At 40.0% G+C, this 15,312-nt stretch overlaps 1 protein-coding gene across 1 annotated transcript in view; it reads right to left on the reverse strand.

Annotated features, from left to right (window-relative positions):
* Window positions 1-978: 978 nt before the first annotated feature.
* The window catches only part of LOC140227990 (uncharacterized), a 42,775-nt gene continuing 28,441 nt past the window's right edge, over window positions 979-15,312 (reverse strand). The window contains exons 13-28 of the mRNA XM_072308422.1: window positions 15,029-15,180; window positions 14,530-14,762; window positions 13,794-14,006; window positions 13,069-13,195; window positions 12,067-12,171; window positions 10,894-11,042; window positions 10,090-10,272; window positions 8,423-8,549; window positions 7,450-7,680; window positions 6,606-6,762; window positions 5,958-6,143; window positions 5,126-5,289; window positions 3,528-3,776; window positions 2,776-2,802; window positions 2,058-2,248; window positions 979-1,350 (exon numbers count right to left, since the gene is read on the reverse strand). Coding sequence (XP_072164523.1) covers window positions 979-1,350; window positions 2,058-2,248; window positions 2,776-2,802; window positions 3,528-3,776; window positions 5,126-5,289; window positions 5,958-6,143; window positions 6,606-6,762; window positions 7,450-7,680; window positions 8,423-8,549; window positions 10,090-10,272; window positions 10,894-11,042; window positions 12,067-12,171; window positions 13,069-13,195; window positions 13,794-14,006; window positions 14,530-14,762; window positions 15,029-15,180 — 2,866 coding nt within the window. The remainder of the gene's footprint in view (window positions 1,351-2,057; window positions 2,249-2,775; window positions 2,803-3,527; window positions 3,777-5,125; window positions 5,290-5,957; window positions 6,144-6,605; window positions 6,763-7,449; window positions 7,681-8,422; window positions 8,550-10,089; window positions 10,273-10,893; window positions 11,043-12,066; window positions 12,172-13,068; window positions 13,196-13,793; window positions 14,007-14,529; window positions 14,763-15,028; window positions 15,181-15,312) is intronic.

Genomic DNA, 15,312 nt, shown 5'->3' on the forward strand with positions numbered 1-15,312 from the left:
TGTATGAATATTACGGCACGCGACTCTCTGAGAATTTTTTTTTTTTTTAAAATTCAAAGCAGCATGAATCTTACTTCATTCTACAGTCGCACTTCTAACGGACAGGGATAAAGTCCAGGATTTGTTGATGTAGTTCTTTCTCTTATCTCCATTGTGTTTTGGTCTCTGCAAGTACCATTTTACCCATGCATGCATTCAAGTATCTGTTGATTGATTAGGCCTAAGGCCAAAATGAGGCCATTTATGCCGCAAAATAAAGTACAAAGGTATATTACATATTGTCAGTTACAATGGCGGCTAGGCTGCCTTAAAAACATCTCTTGCTTGTATTAAGTTGCCCATACATGAAAATATACAATCGCAACATAATCATATTACAAATAATTTTGTGTTTAGTCAACTACATAATGTAGACACTTTCACACTACGGCGCCCATATATCTTTATTACATTTGTAAATAAATATAAAAACAGACATCTTAAATTCCGGGATTGTTAAAATTAATTTTTTTTTTTGTGGTAAAAATGTACGGTAAAAGGATTTCATCCCTTTAATGGACACGTTTGTCAACCCCACTAAAACATTCTTAGAATCATGTTTTTGTCATTAGTGGTCCAATACTCTTTGGTATTGACGTTATAGTTTAAAATCGTTTTCAAAAGGGAATATAACATCACACAGCGATTAAATCGTTAATACTTCAATTGGCAACCCCCTGTAGACACATGCTGCCATTTCTACAAGCTTGTCTTTTTTCGTGGGCCTCTCTTTTCCAATAACACAATTATTTTGAACATTAGTTTCACATGTATACATGTTTATAAATAACATTTTTGTATAGGGCCTACATCTTTTTCCTTGAACTTGTATCAACAAAAATGTGCTATTGGAAATAAAATCTTATTTGAAAATTAAATCTGAAATTGAAGGAAAGGAGCTCGTGTTATAGACAGACCGAGCAAGAGAGCAAGCGGTATCTACATGTGGCCAGCGGAAAGAGTGCCGCGGCTACCGGGTCTAGGCGGCTCTGTGTAGGTGGCCACTCCTTCCACGCCGGGCATACCTCCAGAAGGAGGCCTCCGCCCGGTCACGGCATCCATGTAGTTGGTGTAAGAATTGTCGGGCGCGGCTTTGCTCTTCTTCTCCATCGACGGCATCGGATTGGCGGAGGTGTCCAGCGGGGCGTGGCTCAGCTGATTCCCGCTCACCAGCGCAACGGGGGGCGGGGCCAGAGGACCGGAGATGGGTGGAGGAGGGGGCATGCTGTTGTACGGGTTGGTCTGTTCGTATTGCGGGGGCGGGTCGATGTGCGGACTAACGTAAGCAGGGTGGACGGGATCCATCATAGTCTGCAAGAGATGTGAGGCGGATGGGTGTAAGCGATTAGTAACAAATAACCACTGAAATCAATAGATGTTATAGAAATGTCTCTGACCGTTGCTTGTGGATTAGTATCATCCATTATTATTATTATTTTGTTGTTGTTGAGGAAGACTGAATGCAAACATTGTCACCAACAGTGTGTGAGTTTGTGAGTGGTATTATCCAATGCTTTGTAATTATGTATACTGAATAAGTATAATGTCAAATGTCTGAACAAACTCTTTTTTTCCTCAAGTTTTGTTTTCCATCAGAGCTGGTCCATTGCTATGTATGTATGTATATATACATACATACATATATATATATATATATATATATATATATATATATATATATATATATATATATATCTATATATTTTTTTTTTTTTTTTTTGCTTTTCCCAATTATGATTAATGGAGAAGAAGGGTAGGTACAAAGTTAATATAATCGTATCTATTTCATCTTATAGTATGTTTGCTTATGTGACGATGAATTATTATGTCAAACTTCTGAACCTCATTGCGTTCACGGACGTTCACTCACCCCTAACATCACATACGTTTCCTCGTAAATTTTATTCTGTGTATTTCACAATAAAAATGTAGTCCATAAAACAGAGGACCAACACCAGGTAGTAAAAAAAAAAAAAAATGGAGGAGAGGTGCTAGCCTTTAGCGGTTCACACACTCACCGGCTGTGGAAGCGGCTGTCTCGGCGGCAGCGGGTCGTGGCGGGGCGACTCGACGTTCTCTGCCGGCGCGTTGTTGCTGTTCGCCTTCGCGTTGTTCCCCATCTTGAGCACCACGCAGATCAGCACGACCACGACGAGAATCAGCACGACGAAGCCGGCAGCGCAACCGATGGCGATGTATAAAACGAGGTCTACGACGAGATAGAGATAGAAATGTACTCGTTATATCTTCATCTTTCATATATTGTGTCTAGTATCACGAAAGTTTATCAGTGTCATGACGATTAATAGAATTTCTCGATATATCAGGACGATTGGTCTACGTTATCGATAGTCAGGATTGTGAGTGACGTTGATACTACTATACAGTAGTTGTGAGTATGACGAACGTACCATCCATTGCATGGCGTATTAATGTTCAGTATAGCATTCTGCGACTGCACACATCGACTCCCAGCGTTCATTGCATATAATAGGACAGATTAGGGCTTCAAATTTAAATGTTCCTACGTGCTTCAATCATGACAATGAAATGCAAACAGATCAAACACAGCATATGGGTTATCACCACCTCCACTAAAATCACTGACTTGCATTGACCAGACTATTCAAAAGTTGCATAAGAGAAATACAGCCAGGCTCTGAGAACATCTTTAACAACAACATTTTTTTTTTTTTTTTGGCTTTACATGAAAATGATGTTATGCTTGACACTTACTTGTGAGCGCTTCGATTTCGGCATTAGCTGTAAAGAGAAATGACAAGAAATGAAAAATGTCCATTATTTCTTTTGGCCGATTGTTTCATAAAATTTGCCATCCATAGGGTCTACACCTGTATAAATATGGCGATAGCTACCTGTATAGTAGTTAGTTTGCCCAGCTAGCCAGCCAGATGAACAAATAGTTAGTTGGATGGATAGAAATAAAGATAGAGCTAGCTAGCTAAATAAATAGATAGATAGATAGACAAGCAATCAATCTTACATGTTATTTGAAATCTTCTAATGGTGTTTGGAGTTTCGGAAGAATTTCCATTTTCCCCTTTGCAGTATGTGCACCTTCTTCTTTCTACTCTGCAAATGTATAATGTCCCACAATCTCGTAATAATGTTTCATTTTTCTCTTTCCCCTTCTTGGCCTCTTCTTTTTCTCACTCTTCCTCTTTCTTACAGAGAAAATAAAAATGATTCCACAATTTTTGCCACAAAATCAATCATTCGTCTCATCTTTTCGTATTTGATAAACCAACTCAACGACGAAAGAAAATCCACCACCTTCATTGTATATTTGGTAAATGGTTCGTATGTGATTCCTTTGAAAAGGGTAAAAAGCAGATTAGACCGAATTTAATTGAATACAACGGATCCATTGCTTACAGGCAATAGATGAATAATTATCATGTATCAAATATATGAGTTATCCCATCTGGATGGCGACGAGTTAATAAAAAAGCAACAAAAGTGCTTACGATCCGCCGTCGACGAGGGTTCTTCCGTGGACGGGATGGGTGTGCCCATGACGGTGAAATCCGTCAGATGAGTGCTCTGGCACTCCATCGTGCTCCCGTCGATTTCCGTGGTCGATATCCCACTGGTGCTCCAGTCCGACGCGCTCGAGTCCCAGTAGACGCAGTCGTAGGTGACACCGGTCAGGGAGACGGAGAGCGGGAACGTCAGGGTGACGGGAGTCGACAGGCCGGTGACGTTGATCGCCGACCCTGCGAATAATCGCGTCGATGCAAGATTTGGAATAGGTTAAAGTCTCTGGAAATGATTTCGACTTTAGCGACTTCGATTTTCCTCGTAAAAGAACTCCTATTAAAAAAAAAAAATCATTCTGCGCTGGCAACAATGATCACGTTTAGTACTTCAAGTACCCCTTACAAATAGATATACAGACAGTTTTGATAAAGGTATGATTAGAACAATACTACTAATTATATTCTAACAAAACGCCTAAATTTTCGCTGTTTTACCGCCAGTGATATTGAGATGAGGCTAATACAGATACAAATCTCATTATCTTGTGTGTATTGAAATACGGTCTTTTATCATGAGTTATACGATTAAACAAACAACTTTTTAACGCATTCTCACATCTTGATATGAATGATGTATAGAGAGGAGAAAGTACGACTATCTAATGAGATTTGCAATGTCTTACAACTGTTTTTATGTTAAAGATGGAAGATGGCAACATCGGAGTATAAAAGGGTAGTATAGAAACAAGCAATAACAATCCGAAAATGCCTAATGTTATATAGCACATTATAAATGTACAATAAACTCACAAAATATCTCCTTTAGATATTATTCTCGTTGGCCACCCGTTTAATAATGATGTTAACAATAAATGAAATCAGATAAATGAAATAAATGTAAATTGGACCTCGGATACGATGGAGGATCCGATAGGGTAAAATAGGGTCGTACGTCTTCCTGCAAAAAGTCAATATTTTTTTAAAACCCTCAAATCTTGAATTCTATATATAACCTGCACTCTGATGTGAAATAATGACGGTAAAAGCTTTAAGAGAGATTTCAAGTGTATTTTACATGAAAGGTATTCTGGAATTAAACAATATCATTCTGAATTAATATGAGATTAGCATGATAGGGTGGGTTGTGAAAATGGCATCTCGTGTAATGAATGTGCTATTGTATGTTTGTTTGTGTATATATGTATAAATATGAGTGCGCGTGATGCGTGTGTCGAATTTTGTGTCAAGTTTAGTTTACAGAAAGAAGAGATAAAACACTGTATTACTCTCCGGGGGTGAGTTTTAAATAAGGCCCATTGCCTTCTCATGAACCCCTTCACTTGATAACTTTGGTTTGTTCGGTTGTTTGCTTGTTTGGATTGTTTTGTCACATTGTCATGCTATGCTTGTCATATTACTTTCACATTTTCATGTATACATGTTTTATTAAGTGAAAGTAAAGTAAATGAAAATGAAATGAAAAAAAATGAAAAAGCTATAACAACGGCAATGGCAAATGGGAAAATTATCAAAAACTATGTAGAAAGAGGGTGGAGAAAGGGGGGGGGGAATGGGACTGGTCGCACCTGTTGATGGGTTGGTAAGTTCGATGCTGATGATATCGGCGGCTCGGTTGCTGACGTCGTCTGCGTCCACAGAAAACGGATCGTAGGAGGTGGCGTAGTGGGAGAACGTGATTGTCACTCCAGAACACGTCTCCCCCGTGGCGCACGTCCAGGCATTGCCGAATCTATCAGGCATAAAGAGACAGAAAAAATGGCGATGCCAAAATGGAGAAGCAAACGGAGATGGTGATGAGGGGATAATTTAAAAGGTACGCGACCCAAGATGAATACGAGTCAAGAACAACGATGATAATACGAAGGGAAAGGAGGAAAACCAAGCGGAAGAATGAAAAAGAAATACTTTGAACATGTATAAAATTGCAAATAGACAACGAACACGCGTATATGAACGAATGTATGAAAACGGTTGACGAAATCACGTGAGGTATGATAATTTAGTTCAACCTGAGAAGCGTGTATCCCTGACTGTTATCTCCCATCGATGTACGTATTTTATCTTTGGAAACCGTATTTGATGGTAAACCTAAAATTAAAACTGTAAAACGGTTTTATCGTTGTTAGTCTGTATTTCGTAAAGAGAGAGAGAGAGGGGGGGGGGGGGGGGGAGGGGGGATATGATCACTGCTTGAATGCACTTATTGACAGTTTGAACATGAAACATGTATTACATTGTTGACCATTTGGTAGGTTTATGATTTTCAATTTTCAAGAGTATTCTTTTCGTTATGTTGCAAGGATTGGTGTAACACTTGATTTCAGAATTTCCACATAATACATAATAACAATAATAATACGAAGCTAAAGATGGCCAAAACATTGCTCATTGACTTACAGGGCGCTGAGTTCGGACCCGAAGTCGATGCTGACCGCTCCTGCGCCCGACTCCGTGGATGAGAAGGTCCCGGTAAGGAGGGAGCGTAGGACGCCGACGGTCACATCGCCCGAGGACAGCTCCTGCCGGGGAGCCCCGAGGGTCAAACCACCCTTCAGCGAGTTGCCGAGTCTGTTGACGATGTTCCTGCACACGCCAAAAAAACGGGAAGAGATTTGCTTTCATTGTATAACATTCTTCAAAACAAGAAACCAATAAGTGTTTCATTTACCCAAGTCCTCGTGAAGAAATAGCTTCACGCTTAGGCTAATCTATGGGTATAAAATGAACGAAATGTATACGTGCGATGCAGGACCAGCAGCTCAAGTTGACATTATACGCCAGGTGTATGACACCTCAGCTGTAATAATTTATGTAGAACGGCCGTTGCGTACGGATGAAACATTTGTTCTGTTGCGATATTCAATATCTTTGCAATACAGAAAATCAAGATATAAAGTGCGACAATTACAACATTTGGTGACCATAGCAATGAAGAGCAGGGGTCGTTTCGTGATTATTTCAACTACAGCGTACTGCCACAAGTTTTCACTTTTCACTTGATTTTCTTAATTTTTCTTTTTATCTTTGGGGCGCAATGATACTTACGAGATTTTGGTCAGCATGGCTTCGTTGTCGGCAGCGGTCAGGCCTTCGCCGATGACCTCAAGCTGGCTGAGAATGATCTCCGCGCTGGTCTGCGAGATGGCTACATCTTCGTCGATGTACACGTTGACGATCTGGAGAATGTAGGTCAGGAAGGTATCTGTTGGGGAACAAAATGTGGAGCGTGTTAAAGCCGCGGCACACTACACACTTCACTTCGAAGAGTGCTTAGGGAGAATCGTAAAATACCATATCTGCAAGAGGTCGTTCTACCAGTCAAGCAAACTGCTTAGCGATAAATGTCTTCCCCACCTGTACCCTTAAGATATGATAAAATCTATGTGCTGTATCATACAAGTACTTTTTTGTAGTATCAATTTTGTTTCTGTTAATAGCAACTTCATTTATTTTGACGTGAACATTGTTCACAATGATTTCATTTGTACAAATGGAAAAATACACAAAGTAAAAGTGAAACTGAAACTAGAGTCATTCTTCTTCTTTTTCTTTAAACGACAAAAACAATTAACTACTAAAAGAGGGCGCTCTTCACCCAAGGGGAAACAAATTTTCATCTGACAAGAATGAAACGATGAGACTCCCCTAGAAATTTCACAGGGTCTGACTTCCTGAGGTACTGGTACACACTGGAAGAAGAGGGAAGGTAATACTCTGCTGCTATCATTTTTTAGACTCCTTTATGTTGAATGAACGAGTAGGTCCTAACTATTAAGTAATTTAAAACTATATACTTCAGACTTTCATCGTCCAATGACAGAAATAGTACAATTAATCTTCTGGCAACAAGCATCTCAGAGCTTTCATGTGAGCCTCCAAAGAAACGTACTTTGATCGGAAAGGGTCATCAGAGACGCGTCGATGGCCGGAAGCTGATCAATCAGGATCTGGGCCCCACTGATGTCGAGAACGGTGTTTTGCAACACGTTCTGGATCAGCGTTAACTGCTCTGCCGTCGTCTGGTCTGTGGACGCCGAGGCTGTACGACGACGTCGGCTTGAGCCACCGGCCACCTTCGTCACCAGCATATTGTTGTTGAGGAGGGCAGTCAGATGATTGCCTGATTACAGACGTTCAAGTAAAAAGAAAGATTTTTCTTTTTTAAGATATGGTTGTTGTCATTCATTAGGTTGTCATGTTGGGTGTGGTTGATATCGTTTGTTAACTATTGGAAGTCAAATGGTGAGAACTACAACAGATTGCTGTTTTCATTCCCCATTTTCCAGGGCGTGTGTGTGGGACGGAGTCTGCACGGAGTCTGCACCCTGCTCTTTGAGAAGAAGTGAAACGGGATCTTCAACACACGTGGCATGTGACTCTTTTTTTTATCTCCTTCTCCTTCCTAATTGACAAACAGTAGGGCCTATCTATAAAGGACAGCATGATAAACACAGCATTTAACTCTCAGCTTGGCAGCTTGATACCGCGAGACAGACATGCCAGTCACTGAGTCACATGTTTTGTTGATTTGATCTCAGCCTATCCTATTTTTTTTAAATTGCTTCAGCTGCTAGAAATGGCCTTTCACTGACACTGATTGGTCGATAGAGCATTGATGTATCTAAGGACGTTGTGAATTGCGAGATGTAAATTTAACCCGAGAACATTCAAAACCTAGCTGGACAACAAGGCAACTTCGTCAACTTTGACTTAACCATTTTATATGGTGTGCCGTTTGGTAGGGTCTATTGCTTTTCACATCGATTATGTGTAAGAAACACACGTACAGGATTGTTGCAATAGTCCATTATCAAATGGGATTATAAGAATTATAACCATGATAAGATTGATATCGGGCTCACCTGCGAAAGACAACGCGCTAACGTAATTCGCCTTGAAGTTCGTAATGTCGGACGCAGAGAACGATTCTTTGATAGTGACATTCGTTCCGGCGATCCACGAAGAGCACATGTCGTTCTTGTCACACACCTGCAACAGCGCAAATGTGAAAAAAAAAGAACGGAACGACGTGTAAAATTTACGTCTAACTTGCAAAAACATTTACGTCACAATCGCCATACATTAGAAATATATATAAAAAAAGATCACTTTCCATTATTTGGCCCTATCGTCATTACCTTTAATACCTATCATAAAATGAAGCCAAACTTATTTTCACCAACCAGCAAAAAGATTATAGAGAAGTATTTGTTATCTAAAGGACAAGTCCACCTTCTTATACATAAGGATTGAGAGAATGCAGCAATATTAGAAGAACACATCAGTGAAAGTTTGAGGAAAATTGGACAATCCGTTCAAAAGTTACGAATATTTTAAGTATCTGCGCAGTGACTGCTGGAAGAGAAGACTACTAAAGTGTATGATGTCACATGCGTACAACTATATCAGGAAAATAAAAAGAGAATTTCACAAAACTTTATTTTTTGAATAAAGTGCACAGGTCTCCGACTTGCTACTGACGTATGTTAAGGGTAATATTATTCCCCCTGCCTTCTTAAAGAAAGAAGTCGAGTGTTCTTTTGTTATGCGAGAAAAGTAAAAATTTGTTGAATTTGCTTTCTATTTTCTTTATGTCGTTGCACACATGTGACATCACAAGCTATAGTAGTCTTCTCATCCAGTCGTGACTGAGCAGAAACTTCAAAAATTCATAACTTTTTAACGGATTGTCCGATTTTGCTCAAACTCTCACTGATGTGTTCTACTAATATTGCTGCATTCACTCAACCCACATGTCTATGAAGGTGAACTTGTCCTTCACCGCATACACACTATGAATAGCTGTGCCCCTCCTCTCCTTCACTTCAGTCCAATCTATCCGTTCTTCCTCCACTCCTCTCTATATTCTGCAACTATCATACATGGTCCTCACACATGTATACTCGTTATGGTGATGGGACATTTTCTGCCATTACTCCATTTCTTTTGAACGAAGTCCATTTTCATATTCAAAATGCTGTAAGTGCAGATGAATTTAGATCATCGCTTACAACTTATCGATTTTGTCAAATGTATTTGTTTTGTTATAATTTACATTACAATATTGGCAATTTGCTGTTCTTTATAGACTGTAATTCAATAAAAGTATTTTTTTCATATTAAGGAGCTTAGAAACGGCAGTATTAAGGACTTTGTAAGTGTTATTTGTTATTACTATTATCAATATTGGTATTGTCCTTATCATAATTCTTGATTTTATTGTTATTATTATTGTTATTAGTTTATTATTATTATTATTATTATCATTATTATTATTATTATTATTATTATTATTATCATTATTATTATTATTATCATTATTATTATTATTATTATTATTATTATTACTATTATTATTACTATTATTATTATTATTATTATTGTTATTATTATTATTATTATTATTATTATTATTATTATTATTATTATTATTATTATTATGATGATGATGATGATGATGATGTATATATGAATCTCGGGTCACTCCGGCTTTGGCTTCCCATGCACTCCCTTCCTAGTTTATACATGCCTTGATAATGTAGACTCGTATGTCGCTATCATCCAGTTTGGGCTTGCCGATTCCGGAGAAGCTGGGCTCCGAATTCTGTTCGCTGATGGCCTCGTAGTTGCCGTCTTCTCCCACGACAAAGAGCTGGTAGTTCAGGGGGTATGCGTCAGCTGACGTCACGCAATTCTCCGTGGTAAATGTCACCTGGAGAAAAAACAAAACAAAACATCAATAATAATAATTTGAAAGATTGTCCTCCGTCGCACGACGAAATCTGCACACACAAAAAAGACAAATCCTTCAAATTTCATTCTTCTCAATCTTCCTTCATCTCCTACTCTCCCTTGCGACCTCGTCGGCTCTGTATTCTCGAGTCTGTCGTATCAATCTTTGTGTCTTCTTCTTTCAGTACTACTACGACTGCTGCTTCTGTTGCTGCTGCTATTGTTACCAGTGCTACACCTCTCCTTAGTTTTTCGATGAATTTAAATTAGGTTAAAAGACGTTAGATCAAGGCATAATCATTCATAATCATCCATAATGAGTGCTTCTCTCATTCAAGCAAAAGTGTATTTTTTTGACAACAACCGGAGGGGTCGCCTGGTGGGCTTCAGGGGCGGATCCAGGAATTCTGTAAAGGGGTGACGCCTTTACAAAATTAAAGGGGGCGCACGCCCCCATTGCTTTTCCTTTAATTTCTTTTGTTTTGACAAAAAGTAAAGAGAGGGCGCGCCTGGTGAGCCCCTCTTGATCCACCACTAGGCCTAATAATTGGGGATTGGAAGTGGCGCGAAAAAAACAAACACCCTCCTTCATGGGTCTTACCTCGTTCAGTTCTTCGTAGTTCGGTACGCTGAAAATGCACGATGTCGGTCCCGATCTCACGGTGATAAAGGTCTTCACCGTACTGTACTGCCCGTCGACATCGGTGACATTGAGGGAGATGGCATAGTTGGTTCCACGCTCGACAATGTCTACGATCGGAAAAAATAGAAAAGGAACAAGAGATTAAAAAAAAAAAAGAAAGAAGAAGGACGGAAAAGAAGACAGTTGGAAAAGAAGCAAATGAACACACTTCAATAAAAACTCTTTTTTTCCCCTGTTCTCCCCTTCTCATTCTCTCTACCATTCTTCCATTTATTTTTTTCTCTCTCTCTCATCATCTTATCATTGTGGGGCGCTGTAGTATAGTGGATAAGTCTCCCGATCCTAATCGGAGGACCGGAATTCGATTCCCGCCCAGTGCTTACGTCCTTGGACAAGATGTTTTTACCCACTATGTCCCTCTTGACCCAGGTGTATAAATGGGTACCTGGCAACGATAGGGTTATAATAATAGCAGGGTCCTCTGGTAGAGCGGTGGCAACAATGAAGAGGCTATACCCTGGGTAAATAAGACATTATCATAATTGTTATTATTACAATTATTACTATTATTACTATTATCATTATCACTACTACTACTACTACTATACTACTACTACTACTACTACTACAACTACTACTACTACTACTACTACTACTACTACTACTACTACTACTACTACTACTACTACTACTACTACTTCTACTATTACTACTACTACCACTACTATTATACAAGTATTATACTACTACAACTGTTACTGTCGGTTCTTCTTCTTACTTTCATTCTTACTCATTTTCGCTCAACACAAACAGACGTAGTCCGGTGTATCCACAGTTCTTTATACACTTCCAAGAAGGAGTACAGTGTACCACCCTCATTTTTTTTTTTTTTTTTTTGCTTTTCTCCTTCCCACGATTCTCTACTTCTTTCTTTCTTTCTCTTCTTTTTCTTGTTTTCCCTCACCTTTCGACTTTATTATCCGTACGTTTCTCTCTCTCTACCCAAAACGGCCTTTTCATATCTACTCACATGGTGAACTGAACTGTAAGTTAACTCTACACCGTTACATTCACTATACGCTATGCGAACTGTCTCTTTTAGGGAACATCTAAAGCTCTCCCTCTTTTTACCTCCAGCGATGGTGATAGTTGCTACAGAGAAGCCGTCTCCTCCGTCAAGGACCTGAGCATCGGCCAGGAGGTTGCTGGAGTCCGTCAAATCCAAGTAACCGTAACCTAGGCAACGAGAGGCAAGATGAAGATAGTAATACCCTCAAGCAAGACAGGGGAACGCTATTGATTTCTCTTTCTTTGTTTTGCATTTCTACCTCCGCTAAGGAAAGAGGAGGTTTGACCATGGCGTTGGTTTGTCTGTTTGCAAAACAGCTCCCAAAGTTGTGAACGAATTGAAATGAAACTTGCAAGAAAAGTCGATAATGACACAAGGAACAGTTCTAATGGATTGTTACATTTTTTGGACGATCTGGGAATTTTTACGGGTTTTTGAAAGGTTTTTCTGTTTTTTGGCATATAAGGTCAATGAACTTCGGAGTTCAAACCGAACCGAAGGTTTGCATACATGCACTATTAAAAGCGCGTGCTCTGCTCGAACGAGACGTCGCGTCGCCGCGCGGCTTGAAGATGATGACATAAAATTAAAGGCTTCTATATTGGGATATTGTATGCATGTATGGGTGAAAATGAGTTGCTAGCTTGGCGGAGGTCTGCGAGCAGTGTTTCCTCGGCGTCTATATACTCGCCCTCTGATTTTCTTTTAATGCCTACGTTATACATGTCTGTAAATTGTCGACTCCCATGGATGAACAGAACAAACTTCCCTAACCTACAGAATACTACTGTATTCAAACCGCTGACCCATTGTTAAGATGTGCATCGTGAAGTACAACGCAAAACAAGGCGAGAGGAAAATGCCTAAAAATCGTAAAGGGTGATAACAAGATTTTAGATTTCGTCTCAAATTTTGTGACACGTTGTATTAGAAAACCTGACATACCTAGTTTTAAACGAGGTATGATGAAATGATATGCCAGTATTTGTTGCCATTCATTGATTCATATTGAAAAAAGAACCAAAAAAAAAAAAAATCTTCGAAATGACTGCATGAAAACGAACCGGAGACCGTGTCGACCGTTGCCCAGTTGACGGTGGAGAGATCTGAGCTGTGATAGATGAATGCCACGAACTCCACCGAGGCGTCGTCGTTGATCACGCCATCCTCATCGTCCATGGTCAAGATCACCTGTGGAAGTTAATAACGTAAACCAGAGGGTTTTCCTTTTTAAAATGAAGCAGCTTATTTTTTTTTGTCTTCTTCCTTTCTCTCTCCTCCAGTTTTTTTTTTTCACTGTGTTATTTTTCCTCTTCTTTTCTGTCATCAACATCATTTTCATCCACAATTTATTAAATCTTCTACCGCTTCTTGGTTCTTCTCCGAAATTAAACTTGGTATATAACTTGGTAACAAATTAGCAATAAATTTATCGAAAAATTAAAAGAGCTTTTTGCGGCATTTAGTCTAGAAGAGATGTAACTCTGTTTAACAAATACAGATCAAACCAAGGAGGTTGTTTTTCTCTCCCACCTCCCGGCCAAATACTTTCCTTTTCTGCTCGGCGTGGGGAGAAGGGGGGGGGGGGGGTGAATGCAAGTTCTGACGCTGAAGAACTATAGTGAACTATTGCTGCGTGTACATGTCTTAAGCACTGTTGATTTGATTGGAGATAGTGAGGGCCAATGAGCTATTTAACTTGGTTTTTTTTTTTTTTTCATGGTGACCTAAGGATTAAAAAATGCCCAAACAATGACAAATATAGGCCTGAATTGAAGCAACATCTTACCTTTGGCGGATCTCCGTTCACAGCCATGATGGTGATCGTGGTCTGGGCGGTTCTCGTTTCCTTTCTGACGACCAGCGTGAATTCGTAGGTCTTGTCGGCCTGGAGCGCCTGAGCGTCGAACACGAGACCACTGTCGCCTGAGTTGGTTTCGTTGACGATCAAAGTGCCCAGGAGGTCGGGGTCGTATGACCAGCATGCACTGTTGTCAGTTACCTATAGCAAGGCAAGAGACAAGGAAAGTCCCTTGATGTATAATTCAGTGCCAAAGAAATTAAACCACTCATACCACACATCTCCAAAATTATGAAGGGCGATTGGAACTTGATATTCACTTCGAATGAAAAACAAAAGCAAAAACAAACAACTCCCCCCCCCCCTCAAAAAAAAAAGTTGATATCAAAATCGAATGTCCTGTTTGCCAAATTATGCGTCCCTCTTTCCAAGTTACGAAAACTGCGCAAATTCTGCTGCCAATATCGCAGCACGTGCATTCATCAAACATGTTAATCTAGTTCCGGTGTCCCATGGTAACTTCATCTCCTCCCCTATCTTTCTTTCTTTGTGCTCTCTTCCTCTCTTTTTCTACCCCTTTCTCTCTCCATGCGTAAATTCATAATTTCCTATCGATGATACAAACAAGCAAACAAACAAACAAACGAAACTAAACGCTAAATTAAGCAACATGGGCGAGATTGGTAAACCTGTAAGAGAAGCCGAAAAGTTCAATTTAACCTACTTGTTCACACAGCCAGACGTAAGTCCAAGGACGGGCCTGCTCGTCGGGGTCGATGGAATTCGACCCGTCAATGCTGACGGTGCCACTGTCCCGACCTACAATGAACTCCTTGGCACCGTCGATCACGGCGATGAGGTCGGACTGGTGGGTTGTGACGATGATGGAGGTCTCCGTGACGTCGTTCGGGGAGCTGGACTTGTACACTCTCACGGTGAACATGATGAACTCGCCACCTTCACGATTGCGAAGAAATGGTAACATTTATCATTATTGGGCGCTTTAAAATGACAGTCAATCCTTTCGGCTAATTTGCAAAACACTTATTTCACACCACAATCACTTTTCCCCGTAGAATATGAGGTATCTGTCATATCGAATCCATGATTGTTTGCCTTTTTTAAAAATTAAAACAACACGAAATACAGTAATCAAGTGCATGAAAAAGAAGGAATTGTGATGTGGAGGATTTTAATGTGTCAGGGAAAAAGCTCCTGCTTACCCGGGAGTGTTCCGGACTCTACCCGGAGCGATCGCGTGTACATTGTGAAGAGGTTGAGGGCCACGTTAGTGTTGTTAGCGGACCATTCGATCAGCGTCTCACCAGCCGGCACGCACTCGGAGTAGAACTTAATGTCGGCCACCAGGTCGAATCTGAGAAGAGAATCAATGATTGATTTGAAGAGCAGTGCCAATGTTGAGAGTGGAACTGGTAATGAAAGAGAGCCTAGTTTACTATCGATGCCACTTTTTTTTTTTTTTTTTGGGGGGGGGGGAGGGCAGTTA

This window comes from Diadema setosum, chromosome 1 (genome assembly GCF_964275005.1).
Source record: "Diadema setosum chromosome 1, eeDiaSeto1, whole genome shotgun sequence".
Classification (NCBI taxonomy): domain Eukaryota; kingdom Metazoa; phylum Echinodermata; class Echinoidea; order Diadematoida; family Diadematidae; genus Diadema; species Diadema setosum.